Source organism: Zeus faber (genome assembly GCF_960531495.2).
Source record: "Zeus faber genome assembly, chromosome: 14".
Taxonomy (NCBI): Eukaryota; Metazoa; Chordata; class Actinopteri; order Zeiformes; family Zeidae; genus Zeus; species Zeus faber.
The window spans coordinates 30829122-30845591 of record NC_137200.1 but is presented as its reverse complement, the minus strand read 5'-3'; the positions used below and the strand labels follow the sequence as shown (position 1 = coordinate 30845591).

The following is a 16470-nucleotide window of genomic DNA, read 5'->3' as shown; positions in this document are numbered from 1 at the left end:
ACAGTACTCATTCAGTTAATGTAACATTGACGTACAGTACTCATTCAGTTAATGTAACATTGACGTACAGTACTCATTCAGTTAATGTAACATTGACATACAGTACTCATTCAGTAAATGTAACACATTGACATGCAGTACTCATTCAGTAAGTGTAACATTGATGTACAGTACTCATTCAGTAAATGTAACACATTGATGTACAGTACTCATTCAGTTAATACAACACGTTGACGTACAGTACACATTCAGTTAATGCAACACGTTGACGTACAGTACACATTCAGTTAATACAACACGTTGACGTACAGTACACATTCAGTTAATGCAACACGTTGACGTACAGTACTCATTCAGTTAATGTAACACGTTGATGTACAGTACTCATTCAGTTAATGTAACATTGACGTACAGTACTCATTTAGTAAATGTAACACATTGATGTGCAGTACTCATTCAGTTAATGTAACACATTGACGTACAGTACTCGTTCAGTTAATGCAACACGTAGACGTACAGTACTCATTCAGTTAATGTAACACGTTGACATACAGTACTCATTTAGTTAATGCAACACGTTGACGTAGAGTACTTGTTCAGTTAATGCAACACGTTGACGTACAGTACTCATTCAGTTTGTGGGGGGGGGGTTTGATGAGGCCAGTTGCAGAGGGGAAGAAACTGTGGCGAGAGGTTTTGGTCTTGTTGGCGCAGCCTCCTGCCAGAAGCAAGTGTTTCAAAGAGTTTGTGTCCAGGGCGGGAGGGGTCAGCCAAGTTCTGTGGAGATGGTAGATTGCAGCCAATCACCTTCTCAGCAGAGCGACTGCACTGCAGTATGTCCTTGTCCTTGGTGGTTGCAGCAGCGTACCAGGTGGTGATGGAGGAGGTGAGAACGGACTCAATGATGGAGGTGTAGAAGTGCACCATCATCGTCTCTGGCAGGTTGAACTTCCTCAGCTGCCACAGGAAGTATGTCCTCTGCTGGGCTTTCTTGACGATGGAGCTGATGTTCAGCTCCCACTTGAGGTCCTGGGAGATGATGGTTCCCAGGAAGAGTCAAACAGGGTGATGGGGGTGAGTGGGGCAGCGTTCTTTCTGAAGTCCACAACCATCTCCACTGTCTTTACAGCGTTGAGCTCCAGGTTGTTCTGGCTGCACCAAGTCACCAGAAGGTCAAGCTCCCACCTGTAGGCATACTCATCCCCACCAGAGTCCGCAAATTTCAGGAGCTTGACAGACAGGTGGCTGGAGGTGCAGCTGTTGGTGTACAGGGAGAAGAGCAGAGGAGAATGAACGCAGCCTTGAGGGGGAACCGGTGCTGATGGTCCGGGAGTCAGAGACGTGTTCTCCCAGCTTCACGTGCTGCTACCTGCAGGCGGAGTCAGGCACGCTCAGCTGGGAGAGCTCGTCCTGCAGAAGTGCCGGGATGATTGTGTTAAAGGCAAAGCTGAAATCCAACAGGATCCTGGCGTAGGTTCTTGAGGAATCCAGGTGCTGCAGGATTAAGTGGAGGGCCAAGTTTACTGCATCGTCTACAGACCTGTAGGCTCTGTAGGCTGTGATGGATTTGAGGTGGGAAAGCACAAGGCGTTCAAAAGACTTCATTAGCCACATTAAACATGTCTCTGTCCACACTCCTAAACGCCTCTTCCTTCTCGAACCTTAGTTGTCTGAGTTGAGCTGCACGAAGCACGGCCTCTGACTGGTCCGATCACCGCTTTACCTCCCTCGTCACTACCGATTCACGCACGATGCGCGGCTTGTAAACAAGAAGTAGCAGGAGATGGCGCAATAGTAGTAGGAGATGGCGCAATGATCCAATTTCCCGAAAGCAGGGAGCAAGACGGTCTTGTATTCGTTCTTGTACAGTGTGTAACAGTGGTCCAAAGTTCTATCTCCCTGGTGGCACATGTGATGTGTTGATGGAGATTAGGCAGAACTTTTTTAAGGTTCACCTTGTTAAAATCCCCAGCCACCACCACAGCCGCGTCGGGATGTAGCAAACAAAGAAGAGCGCAAACAGCAAACGTGGCTGCAGGAGGAATTTGTGCCGTTCATAGTGATTAATAAAGTGACAAAAGCGCCGAAAAGGAGCTGGTTTGTCCGCTCGTTCCATGCAGAGACAGGAGAGGGGGTTTGGACCCATGTCCTGCTCAGCGTTTTATTAAAGATGAACCTGCTGAACTATAGAACAGAGTCACTATGTGTAAATACTCTCCCTCACTGCAAGATTCTCTAAAAAGAAACTGCACAGGAATACCAGTCAAAACATTTCAAATCAAAGCTTTTACTTGTAAGCGTACCTTTACAACGACCCTGTTCATTTACAATAAAATCACAAAACCCGAATGAGCTGATTACGTATACTATTTTGTCTCTGCGCCAAAAAGTAATTGGTAGACGTTGAATTTCACATTGGACTTGGACCAATTTTGGCCAACATATCGGAAATAAAACAACAAAGCATTTCCAGGGAACATCCCTCGTGAACCTCGCGCCCCTTGTGACCCTGGCACCCCTAACTATCTGGGAGGTTCCACAACCTCGCACAGGTCCCCACAAGCTCCTTTGTGCCCTCGCGCTTTGTGCCTCTCCCCTCCCCCAGGCTATGCTCCGGTAACAGGGATGTGTCACCCCGTCAGAAGTTGCGCCTTGATCCAAGACGATGGATTCTCCTCGGCCTTCGTGGTCGCGCACGAGACCGGACACGTGTGAGATACACACGCACATAGTGCAGACACATCACATTTATTCAGGCTTCAATGACCATAATTGTATAACAGTGTTGCCAAAACGCACTGTACAGTAGAAAGAGAAAGATAATGAACAGTCAAATATAATACGATGTTAATAACAGTGAAATATATCGTATGATTATAGTGATAACAGTGAAAATCACATAATAAAAATGGTGATAGTGAAATACTAAATATGATTATAATAACAGTGAAATATAACATGGTGATAGTGATAATGATTCCAGTTAAATATAATTTATGCCAACAGTTAAATATAACTTATGATGATAAGAGTGAAATATGACGATGATATTAAAAATACACAGTGTGAAAGTGTGAAACAGTGAAACATAAAATATCATTAAATATAACATATTATGATGATGATAACTACAAAATATAAGATATAATGATGATGATAATAATAGTGAAATATAACACATGATGATATTGATAATGTTAAAATATAACATGCTGATAATGATAGCAGTGAAATATAACATATGCCTGTCTCTCTTCCGGTCTGTCTCGCCTCTTTCCTCCTGTCTCTCTCTACCTGTATGTCTTTCCTCAGTCTGGGCATGGAGCATGATGGTGAGGTCAATGACTGTGCTGATGAAGTACCCTTAGGCAGCATCATGGCTCCATTGGTGCGGGCAATGTTTCACCGCTACCACTGGTCCAGCTGCAGCCGCCAGGAGCTACAGCAGCACCTGCAGTGAGTAGCTGCACCTGCACCATTCACTGGCTACATCTACCTGGCTGGAGCTAACTGGTTACAGATAACTGGTTACAGATAACTGGTTACAGATAACTGGTTACAGATAACTGGTTACAGATAACTGGTTACAGATAACTGGTTACAGATAACTGGAAGCCTATCCACTGGATACTATCTAGGTGTAGGGCTAAGATGATGACTGCATTACTGCAGTTAATGTCATATAATGTTTTTCTATAAAACATTTTTTTTAAATTAAAGAAATAATTGATACCATCATGCCCTATATCTAGGTGTACTCCAAACTGTCTGCATGTCTGTCTCTCAGTTCCTATGACTGTCTCCGTGATGACCCCTTCCATTCTGATTGGCCGCTGCAGCCGCAGCTTCCCGGTTTGTTTTATTCTCTGGAGGAACAGTGTCGCTTCGACTTTGGCTCCGACTTCAGCATCTGTACCACAGTGAGTCCTCCTGTCTATCTGCCTGTCTGTCTGATTACCTGTCTGTCTGACTGTCTGACTACCAATCTTTCTTTCTTCTACCTGTCTGTCTCTCCAGTACAGTATCACTGACCCCTGTAAACAGCTGTGGTGCAGTCATCATGACAACCCATTCTTCTGCAAAACCAAGAAGGGTCCGCCACTCGACGGGACGCCGTGTGGCCAAGGGAAGGTACTGCACTTTAAAGTACTGCAGTTTGTAGTCCAACACTTTGTAGTATTGCAGTTTGTAGTACTGCAGTGCTGTAGTTTCTAGTGCTGCTGTATAAAGTTCTGTAGTATATAGTACTGTAATTGTGTGGTGAATACTTCCTGTTTCCTCAGAACCGTCTTAAGGGTCAGCATAGCACTGTAGTTAACAGTACTGAAGTATGTAGAACAGCATTTTATTGTACTATAGTGTATAGTACTGCAGTTTATAGGAAAACCTGTAAGACATGGAACATGCAGGTAGTCCAGCTAGAAGAGCATTGCAGTAGGCTAGAGAGGCACCTGAACCAGAACTTGTGTCGCATCCCTCCTGATGTATGGCCGTATCTTTTGAATGTTGTAGAGGTTGAAGCTACAGGAGCGATGTGGCAGAGCAGGAGAGCTGCTTGTCCAGAATTACGCAAAGTTCTTGGCAGTCTTGAGATGGAGATTCTTTGGTGTTCTGGATGGTAATGGAGAAGTCTGTTTGAGGGCAGTCTTTCCCAGGGAGGAGGAGCTCCGTCATGTTGAACATGAGCTTCAGGTGGTGCCCAGACATCCATGCATTAATGTCTTGAAGACATGCAGAGATGAGCCTCTCGATATTCAGATATTCTAAAGAGGGAAAATCTCTCCGTGAAACTTGGTATGAACGATTGGCCAAGTATGATGTAATCCGGGCGTGCACAGATTCTGTAATTCCAAGTTCAGAGAGGGTGGAGACAAGGATTTGGACAGCAGCTGGGTCAAGGGATGGTGTAAAGGCATGACTCTGGCAGAAGGAGCCCAAGAACAGGGAGGAGTTCATGACTGTAGTGAGGAAGGACAAGATGTCCGTCGAGATAATTTAGAGGAGAGTGAAAGGGCACAGATCCAGGCGGCAGGTTGGGGGGACGAGTTGTATTGGACGAGTGGCAAGATGTCTTCTTCTGAGAGAGGATCAAAAGATGCAAGCCAAAAGGGAGCAGGTGATAAGTTGGGTTCAAGATGAGTATTGGTGTTCTCGAGCCAGGGTGTCTAAAGGAGCTCCCCACCTACTTCTTGACAAAGTAGGTGGCAAAGTCAGCAGCTGAAAGGGAGGAGGGTGGGGAAGGGGGGAAGTGTTGAGGAGGGAGGTGAAGGTGGAAAACAGTTGACTGGGATTGGAGGCAGACAGTGGGAGTTACAGCAGAGTGGGAGACAAAATGGTGGTCAGATACAGGGAGGGGGGTGACTGTAAGGTTGGAAGTGGAGCAAGATCTTGTGAAAACATCAAGCAGATTCCCAGTCTTGTGAATCAGGGGTGAGGGAGATAGAGAGAGGTCAAATGAGCAGGAAAAGTCAAGGAAGGTAGGAGATTGTAGTTTCTCTGGTTGGATGTTGAAGTCTCCCAGGAGGACGAGTAGGGTGCCGTCTGCAGGAAAGTCGATGAGGATGTCCATCTCATCGAGAGAGTTGCTGAGCTGTCCAGGGGGCGGTAGATCATCACAATGCTGGCTGTGTTGAATTTGAATGTGGAGACTGAAAGGTGTGACAGTGGCAGGACATTATTAGTCCAATTCGGTGAGATGAGGAGCCCACCTCCGTGGCCGGTGGGCCTGGGGGTGTGAGGAAATGAGTTCCCGGCTGAGAGGGCTGCTGGTAGCCCTTTCATCCAGCAGCTTATCTCTTCCGGGTGCTGGACGGAGTGTTCCTTTGTGCAGCAACCATCAGACTACAACATCCTCAGCTAACTGCTAGCTGTCCCTTAAGCCCTTACTCTGTGCATCATGCTTCCCCATTGAGCTGCTCCAACACCGGAATTTGCACTATGGGGAATCTATAAAGAACCATCTTGTCTTATGTGATCTTACTGTACTGTAATACTGTAGTTGTATAGCGGTGACTTCCTGTTTCCTCAGAACTGTTTTAAGGGTCAGTGCGTCCATGTGACCTCAGACCTCCTGAGACAAGATGGTGGTTGGGGGGCGTGGTCTCCCTTCAGAAGCTGCTCCCGGACCTGTGGAGGGGGTGTGCAGTTCAGGACCCGGCACTGTGACAGCCCACCGTGAGTATCCAATAATTAATACTCCCTATTAATATGTTCTATCAACATGTACTATCAATACATCAGTATGTACTATCAATATGTGTATTCTATCAATCAGATCAATATGTTCTATCAATCTCGATCTACAAACTGTATTTGTGGCAGTACCGCCTACCACACGCCACCCAAGTGGTGTTTTCAGGGCCCTCCGGCACAGAAACACAGAAGGGTTGTAGACCTCAGTTTATAGTAGAGAGGAGGCTAGGTGAAACAAGCCAGGAGCAGTTTATTGTCGAGAGGAGGCTAGCTGGAACAAGCCAGGAGCAGATAGAACATGTCATGACAGGGCTCCTCTCCTGAGTGGGTGTGGGGATGGGGCTTTTACCTGCTGCTCCTTACAACAACCAACGAGCAACAGGTATTGCAGCCACTCTGACCCAATCAGGTGTGGCTGCTCAACCAGACCATCCCCACACCAGAATATGCCTCAATCTAGATCATTGTTCAATCAAACAAGATCAACCCAGATCAATAAATCCAAAGTAATGTGCTGTTCCTCAGCCCGGCCAACAGAGGGCGCTACTGCTTTGGAAACAGCTTTGAGTTCCAGCTCTGCAGCCTGGAGGAAGACTGCCCGCGCCTCACTGACTTCAGGTAGTGCTACCAGTACCAGGTAGAACCACTAGTACTACCGGGTACCAGTCCTACTACTACTGTGTGTATTCCAGAATGGAGCAGTACCAGATGGTGTATTGTTAGTAGTAGTAGTACTAGTAGTACTAATGTGTACTGTGTGTATTCCAGAGCAGAGCAGTGCCAGACGTGGGATTTAGTTTTTACTCACAACGGAACCAATAAACACCACTGGGCCCCGCACAATGCTGAACGTAATACACACACTGTACACAGAGTGAAGACACTGTACACACAATACACACACACTTTACACACAGTAGACACACACGCTAATACACGGTAACACTAACATACGCCGTGTACACACATTAGCATTGTAATCCACAATGTACTCACAGTAACACAGACTATATAATATACTGTAAAAGACTAACTCACACTGTACACATGGTAATACTGTAAACCCCTGTAACACGCTGTACACATGGTAACACTGTAATACACACTGTACATGCTGGATGTCATTGTAACACTGTAATACACACTAACACACTGGATGTCACTGTAACACAGTACTACACACTAATACACTGCAATACACACTATCACACGGTACTACACACTGTAATACACTGTAATACACATTGTAACACGGTAATACACTGTACATGCTGGATGTCATTGTAACACTGTAATACACACTAACACACCGGATGTCACTGTAACACGGTACTACACACTGTAATACACTGCAATACACACTGTAACACAGTACTACACACTGTAATACACTAATACACACTAACACGGTAATACACACTAATACACTGTAATACACACTGTAACACGGTAATACACTCTAATACACACTATAATACACTGTAATACACACTGTAGTACACACTGTAATACACACTGTATGCATTGGATCTCACTGTAACAATACATTACAAACTGTAACACTGTACTGTACACACAGGCCACAGTCAATGAAAAAAAATGTATTAACAGTATTTATAAGGATTAACCATCTTGTCTGTTTACCTGTCTCCCTGCCTCACTACCTGTCTGTCCACCTGTCTGTCTCTCCACCTGTCTCTCTGTCTGCCCACCTGTCTGTGGCTACAGCGGAGGATAACTGTCAGTTGCGATGTCAGTCGCTGGAGACGGGTGAGGTGGTGTTCATGAACACCCTGGTGCATGATGGGACGCGGTGCTCCTACCGGGACCCCTACAGTGTGTGTGTGAAAGGGGACTGTGAGGTGAGACAGGGCGGAGAGACGGTGTGTGTGTGGGGGGGGACTGTGAGGTGAGACAGTTGCAGAGGGCGAGAGAGAGAGAGACAGGGAGCAGCGTCTCTGTTATCCACTAACTGCTGCTTTTCCACCGGGAAAATCTGTTGAAGTCCCACATATTTCACTCTCGGGTCATAATGTCAAGTTCAAAAATAATTCCCTCTAAGAAATTGTAATTAGTGCTGTGCGATGAAACCATAACGATAATTATGGCCATGTTTTTTTCCTCTGTGTCAAAATAAAATCGACTCCATCGTTTTGAAAAAAATAATCCACAGATCGTTCATCTCCGCGTTGGGCAAGTTGAAACAGAAAGCCAATCAGTGACGATGTAAAGATGACCTCATCTCCAACCAATCACGTTTGTGGCTTTAGAAACAAGCCCCGCCCCCTCCCTCGTGGACAGGTTGTGCTTGTAGACACAGTAGATACACACAGTACACACACAGTACGCACAGTACACATACAGTACACACACAGTACACATACAGTACACACACAGTACACACACAGTACACACACAGTACACACACAGTACGCACAGTACACACACAGTACACACACAGTACACACAGTACACACAGTACACACACAGTACACACAGTACACACACAGTACACACACACACACAATACACGCAGCGTCCAGAAGCACAAAGATGATGTATCCTTGACAACAAGGACACAAACATCCATAGTTTGGTGTTTTTTTGATATTTAAGTTCGACCCAAAGCAGACGCTAAATATTCATTGTGTTGTAAAATATGTCTACGTATGTCGACATATGTTAACATTTGTTATTTATTTGGACCTACTTGTCATATTTATTTTGTTTTTGATTTGATAACATCTTTATTTTAGTGAAATGTGAATTAAAGCGGCTGCACTTGGTACTTATTGATCATGAACGGAAATTATTTGATTTCAAGTCGTAATATTCGTAATTTTTATTTATTTATCTTTAAAAATAGCGTTAACTGAAGGTACTTATTTTATTTTGAATATTCAATAAAAAATTATACATCTACATGATTTGAATCATGATTTCATTCTCTATGTAGCCTGCCTATCAATTGTTTTTAAGCTCAATATACACAGATAATATTTGACCTGAATTTCTTTGCCTGGGAAATTGAAATCTTCCAGGACCCGTGGAACCAAGTTGTTTGAACGGAAACTCTGACAGGGAGCGAGAGAGACAGTGAGACAGGGATAGAGGGAGACAGGGAGCGAGAGAGACAGTGAGACAGGGATAGAGGGAGACAGGGAGCGAGAGAGACAGTGAGACAGGGATAGAGGGAGACAGGGAGCGAGAGAGACAGTGAGACAGGGATAGAGGGAGACAGGGAGTGAGAGAGACAGTGAGACAGGGATAGAGGGAGACAGGGAGCGAGAGAGACAGTGAGACAGGGATAGAGGGAGACAGGGAGTGAGAGAGACAGTGAGACAGGGATAGAGGGAGACAGGGAGCTAGAGAGACAGTGAGACAGGGATAGAGGGAGACAGGGAGCTAGAGAGACAGGGAGCGAGAGAGACAGTGAGACAGGAACAGAGGGAGACAGGGAGGGAGAGACAGTGAGACAGGGATAGAGGGAGACAGGGAGCTAGAGTGACAGTGAGACAGGGATAGAGGTAGACAGGGAGAGAGAGAGGGAGGGAGGCAGACAGACAGGGAGGTAAACAGATAGACAGTATCAGGGGTTTCTACGCTGGAAGCTCATTGGTCGTTCGACAAGTGACAGGAAATCGTACATGACAGGCCGTTGTATCTCAATGTGCACTTACCTGTGCTGCCACCGGGGGCGCTGTGTGCTCCTCCTCCTCCTCCTCCTCCTCCTCCTTCTTCTCCTGCAGCATGTAGGCTGTGACCAGCAGGTGGCGTCAGAGCGACAGGACGATCAATGCGGAGTCTGTGGAGGAAACAACAGCACCTGCAGGACGGTGCGGGGACGCTTCAGCCGCAGCGCCCGAAAGCAAGGTGCTACTACTACTGCAGTACAACTACACAGTATTACTCCTACTGCATTACTCTAGTACTACAGTACCACGCACAGATCGTCAGGGGGAGGTTCAGCCACAGCACCAGGAAGAAATGTACTAGACAGTACTACAGTACGACACACTGTACTATAGTACCTACACACAGTACTAAACAGTGTTCAGAACCTTCCAACACTGCATAATACACCCTTATGTATTTCCACCCTCCCTTTGTGTACCTTGTTTACTACAGATTGCATTTGTATTGCATTTGAGTTGCTATGTTACCGCTTTGGGGGTGGGACCGTCAAAGGAAGTCTGCTCTATTTGTGGTTGGCAAATCTGTCAATGACAGTCCCTCAAGAATGCCCCTTTCAATGGACAACACAGCAAGATTAAAACAGTCTTGTTTGTCCCATGATCCTCCGAAGCCGCAAAAAAGGCTGGTGGTATTAAGGTGACGGTATTCATTGCAGACAGTTTTTGTGTTGGGCCGATGCAATGCACGGTTAATCCTTCACTATGCTAGTGCTGCGGCACTCAGTCAGTATTGTGATGTGTTGTCATGGTGTTGCGTTGATAGGTTACCTGAAGATCCTGGAGATCCCAAAAGGAGCACACCACCTGGTGGTGAAGGAGCTGAGAGGGTCCCCTCATGTCCTGGGTACAGGAAGTCCACTGGACACTAGCTGAGCTACCTGAGCAATCTTAAGCTGACCGAGCTAACCAAGCTAACTGAGCTAATTGAGCTAGCTGTGCTAACCGACCAAGTTAACCGAGCCAACTGCGCTTACCGAGCTAACTACGCTAACCGAGCTAACTACGCTAACCGAGATCACCGAGCTGACTGAGCTGACCAAGCCAACCGAACCAACTGCGCTGACTGAGATGACCGAGCTGACCAGACTAACCGAGCTAACTGAACTAACTGAGCTAACTGAGCTAACTGAGATAACTGGGCTAACTGGCTGCTACTGAGAGAACTGCATGCAGCCAATCAGATCAGATGCAGTATCGTTGCCGTGGAAACCTGACTGCTGTCCTCCTGTCAGCGCTGAAGAACCTGGTGAGGGGCAACGTTTTCCTCAATGCTGAAGGAAATGACCCACATTCCAGAGTGGTGATTGAAGGGGGCGTGGCCTGGGAGTACAGCACCCCAGACCAGGACCACGACCAGGAGACTGTCCAGACCCGGGGCCCGCTGCCCTACGGGGTCCTGGTCCTGGTGGGACCTTATATTCATACAAACTAAATCAGATATGTAGTCATATACGTATATACTATATTAATATAAACTATTATGTCTGTATATATATATATATATATATATATATATATATATATAAAGCTTTTATTAATACTTCACATTCTTCATATGTTTATATTAATACTTTATATAGTATATACTATATTCATGTGTGTATTAACTTCACATTATGTCATTAGGCATGAAGATGTTTTAAGTCGCTTTTGTCCCAAGCGACTAAATTCATACGCCGATGGAGGCAGTCAGCAAGGCTCTTTGGGGGCAGTTAGGGGTGAAGTGTCTTTCTCAAGGACACTTGAGCCTGCTAAATACAGTATAATCTAAAGTAGAATAAATGTTCTTAGTGTAGAAAGTTTGATCACTATATACTGTGAAAAAGTCTCTTTCTGTTTGTGTATCTGTCTGTGTGCCTGTCTGTATCTCTGTCCTGCATGTTAATTATTGACTAACCGGGTGTGAACTCCCTGTGGGCGTGTCCATCAGGTGCGTTCCCATGGCGAGAGCAAGGTGACTGTGTCCTACCAGTACGTGGTCCAACAGGTGAAGCTGGACAACAACCTGCTTCAGGATGACAGCGTCTTCTACCAGTGGGTGCTGAAGAGGTGGACAGACTGCTCAAAGCCCTGCGGGGGAGGTGAGACAGCCAGGCAGACAGACTGCTCTGATTTCTGTCGGTGAGACAGGTAGACAGGTGGACAGACAGTGGATTTTAGTTGCTATGGTTTCCAGGGCGACGCCACACCCGGTTTGGCTGTAGGCGGCGGGCTGACGGAGTGACGGTGCCAAGCAACTTCTGCTCCAACACCAAGAAACTACCAGCCATCAGTCAGAGCTGCAACACACACCCCTGCAGCAGTGCACGGTACAAACTCACTGCAACACACTCACTGCAACACACTCACTGCAACACACTCACTGCAACACACTCACTGCAACACACTCAATGCAACACACTCACTGCAACACACTCAATGCAACACACTCAATGCAACACACTCACTGCAACACACTCACTGCAACACACTCAATGCAACACACTCACTGCAACACACTCACTGCAACACACTCACTGCAACACACTCAATGCAACACACTCACTGCAACACACTCACTGCAACACACTCAATGCAACACACTCACTGCAACACACTCAATGCAACACACTCACTGCAACACACTCACTGCAACACACTCACTGCAACACACTCAATGCAACACACTCACTGCAACACACTCACTGCAACACACTCACTGCAACAGACTCACTGCAACACACTCACTGCAACACACTCACTGCAACACACTCACTGCAACACACTCAATGCAACACACTCACTGCAACACACTCAATGCAACACACTCTCTGCAACACACTCAATGCAACACACTCACTGCAACACACTCAATGCAACACACTCAATGCAACACACTCAATGCAACACACTCACTGCAACACACTCACTGCAACACACTCACTGCAACACACTCACTGCAACACACTCACTGCAACAGACTCACTGCAACACACTCACTGCAACAGACTCACTGCAACACACTCAATGCAACACACTCACTGCAACAGACTCACTGCAACACACTCAATGCAACACACTCACTGCAACACACTCACTGCAACACACTCACTGCAACACACTCAATGCAACACACTCAATGCAACACACTCACTGCAACACACTCACTGCAACACACTCACTGCAACACACTCAATGCAACACACTCACTGCAACACACTCACTGCAACACACTCACTGCAACACACTCAATGCAACACACTCACTGCAACACACTCACTGCAACACACTCACTGCAACACACTCACTGCAACACACTCACTGCAACACACTCACTGCAACACACTCACTGCAACACACTCACTGCAACACACTCACTGCAACACACTCACTGCAACACACTCACTGCAACACATTCACTGCAACAGACTCACTGCAACACACTCACTGCAACACACTCACTGCAACACACTCACTGCAACACACTCACTGCAACACACTCAATGCAACACACTCACTGCAACACACTCACTGCAACACACTCAATGCAACACACTCAATGCAACACACTCACTGCAACACACTCACTGCAACACACTCACTGCAACACACTCACTGCAACACACTCACTGCAACACACTCACTGCAACACACTCACTGCAACACACTCACTGCAACACACTCACTGCAACACACTCACTGCAACACACACACGCGCACACACACACACACACACGCACACTGTCGTGGCCAAAATTGTCCAGACCTGGACCTAAAAAGTCTGGATCTCTGGACAACTCTTCTATCTGTTCTGTGAAAAACACTTGAACTTGAACTGAGTTTGATGCCAAAAGGTTTATTGTGTATATGAGCGTCAAGCACAGCAATAAACAGTGAGTGGGGCTCCGGCGCCCAACTGAAGAACTGTACTTTTGTTCCTCCTTATATACCCAAGATGTTCCCTCCTCCTAGTTCATGTCCAGCTCCTTTTTTGCAAGGAACCAATCACAGTCTTGTTTCTAGGGAGTTTTTTCATGTTTCCTAGAATACTCGTGTCATGTTTCAACATGTCTGCGCATGTTCCTCTGTTCAACTGGTGTCTTGCCTCAGAGTATAACATGTTGTACTAAGCTAGGTTTCTCATCATGTGGGGGTTAATAATTAACCACAACATTCCCCATTTCTTCAATGCTTCAGTTAGATTGCCTCCTTCATCTGCATGCCTGGGAATGACTGGGCAACTTTCTTCTCGTATGTTGTCACACACCTGATCTTCGACAAGCAGTGTTTCTATAACAAATGTGTTTTGCAGGGTCATAAGGGAAACAGAGTGCAGTTGTTCTCTCAGTCCCTCTAGAGCCTGTATAGTGTAGTTTATAAAGTGCAGTTTATTACACCATAAGTTATTAACCTATCTGCTGTTCCAAGCTAGATACTGAGCATTTACCACCTAGAGCCTGCGACTTGTCCCAACACTATCCAATCCTTGTCTATTACCTGATGGCCATTGGATACGCCATAAGGCTCTTGGCTAAATGCAATGTATACCTGGGAATCTAGTAGCCATGGAGTGGTCGCACTTCTTTTGCGCCTTGTACTTGGTTGCTCCGGTGGAGGGGCTAGTATTATTAATTGTCCTGTGTACATTACTGGGGCGCAAATCCCTGTCCAGTTAGGCTGGAGCTGGGACACAAGTTGGTCATTTTTCTTGCACAGCCAGAACATTTCTCCCAGGTGGAGAGTTCCTCTAGAGAAGTCAGGCAGTTGTTATTGGCTTATTGCTGTCCAGTTTTTCTCATAAATGACATGGCCCCCATTTGGTGCCAGTTGCTGACATACAGTATGATCTGTGCCTTTTCTGTGGTGAAGCACAGTTTGATGCTCAGACACTGAGAATGCGCGCTCATCCCCAGCGGTGTAACTCCAATTAGCCGGCAAGCTAGCGGTGTTGTTGCCACACCCAAATCGCGCATAAAAGGAGTTCAGTTCGTTGGCTAGGGAGGCATCGACACTCGTGGCTGAGGAGGGTCTGCTCTTGTAGTTTGTTATAGTCTGCAGCCCCTGCCACAGGTGCCTGGTGTCTGTTGCTCCATCTGTAGCCCCACAGTCTCTCTGTACGTCCGTTTAGCGTCCTTCACCGCCCTCCGCAAATTGTAAGACGCCGCTTTGTAGTTGTCCATATTTCCGGATACAAGACCATCGCTGTAGGCAGCCGTGCGAGCATTCAGAGCACAGCGGATGGATTTGTCGACCCACGGCTTCTGGTTTGGAAATAACTTAATAACCAAACTTTCACCGTGAACGATGCTGTCCGCTAATGTAGCCACAAAGCTGAACGCTACGTCCGTAAACTCGCTGACGTCACTTGACCTTGATTGGAACATGTCCCAGTCGAAGTCAGTCAGTGTCCTGAAGCTCAGCCTCTGATTGGTCCGTCCAACGCTTCACTTCCCTCGTCACCACCAATTCTCGCACGATCAGAGGCCTGCAAACGGGAACCAGCAAAATCGTGGTGTGATCAGATTTCCCGAAAGCAGGGAGCGAGACGGTCTTGTATCCATTCTTGTACGGTGTGTAGCAATGGTCCAAAATTTTATCTCCCCTGGTGGCACACGTGATGTGTTGGTGGAAATTAGGCAGAACTTTTTTAAGGTTTGCTCTGTTAAAGTCCCCAGTGACCAGCACAGCTGCGTCAGGATGTTTGTTTTGAAATCCGCACAACACATCATACAGGTCCGACAGTGCTGTGTCGGTGTCCGCTTGCGGTGGAATATAAATGGCTGTAATGATGACCGTGCTGAATTCCCGGGGGAGATAAAATGGACGGCATGAGATTGTCAACTGTTCCAGGTTCGGCGAGTAGGAGCGGGAGAGAGTCTTGGAGTTGTTGGGGTTACACCAGCGGTTGTTTACCATGAGACAGACGCCTCCACCTTTGGATTTCCCCGACTCCCGCAATCTGTCGCCGCGGAACACGGAGAAGGACTCAGCTGGATGTATGGCGGGTTCAACCATGTCTCCGTCAGGCAGAGGACGCAACAGTTTCTCGTATCCCGTTGGAATTTTATCCTTGCTCAAAGTTCATTCATCTTGTTCTCCAGAGATTGAACGTTGGCAAGAAGGATGCTTGGCAGAGGTGGACAGTAAGGTTGCGTCCTCATTCTGACCTGAATGCCGCCTCGTTTACCACGGTGCTTTCTCCGTGGGCCCACTCATGGAACAGCGGCTCCATTTTTGTTGTTGTTGTTGTTGAGGGTGTTGGCACATAAAATTTAAATCGGCCACTCTAGTTCCACTGATAAAAAGTCCCAAAGTTGTTCTTTCAGGGAAGTTTGTATATCCACAAGCGCATCGCCGCCGTAAGAGATAACTGCCAATGCTTTTTTGGCGGATATTATGATAAAAAACGGAAAAGAATACTAAAATGTGCCAAGTCGACCGGAGCGTCGGCGCAGGTAACCGCAAGGGGCGGTGCCACTATCATTTCGTGCACGCTTGATCGCATGGACAATAGTGCTAGTGGCAAGGCCTGCATCCAATTTAACACACCATCTTCCGTTACCTTAATCAAGCCAAAATTCCATTAGCCCGCTCAACTGTCCCT

At 46.6% G+C, this 16470-nt stretch overlaps 1 protein-coding gene across 1 annotated transcript in view; it reads left to right on the top strand.

Moving 5' to 3' along the window:
- Positions 1–16470, top strand: part of LOC307240041 (A disintegrin and metalloproteinase with thrombospondin motifs 2-like) — a gene marked incomplete at its 5' end in the record, with an annotated part of 34801 nt that overhangs the window by 12301 nt on the left and 6030 nt on the right. Inside the window, 13 exons of the mRNA XM_080013616.1 lie at positions 2606–2711; positions 3313–3456; positions 3788–3920; positions 4018–4131; positions 6029–6174; positions 6718–6810; positions 6961–7043; positions 7921–8054; positions 9942–10065; positions 10651–10731; positions 11120–11292; positions 11818–11968; positions 12064–12196. Of these exons, the coding sequence (XP_079869742.1) occupies positions 2606–2711; positions 3313–3456; positions 3788–3920; positions 4018–4131; positions 6029–6174; positions 6718–6810; positions 6961–7043; positions 7921–8054; positions 9942–10065; positions 10651–10731; positions 11120–11292; positions 11818–11968; positions 12064–12196 (1615 nt within the window). The remainder of the gene's footprint in view (positions 1–2605; positions 2712–3312; positions 3457–3787; positions 3921–4017; positions 4132–6028; positions 6175–6717; positions 6811–6960; positions 7044–7920; positions 8055–9941; positions 10066–10650; positions 10732–11119; positions 11293–11817; positions 11969–12063; positions 12197–16470) is intronic.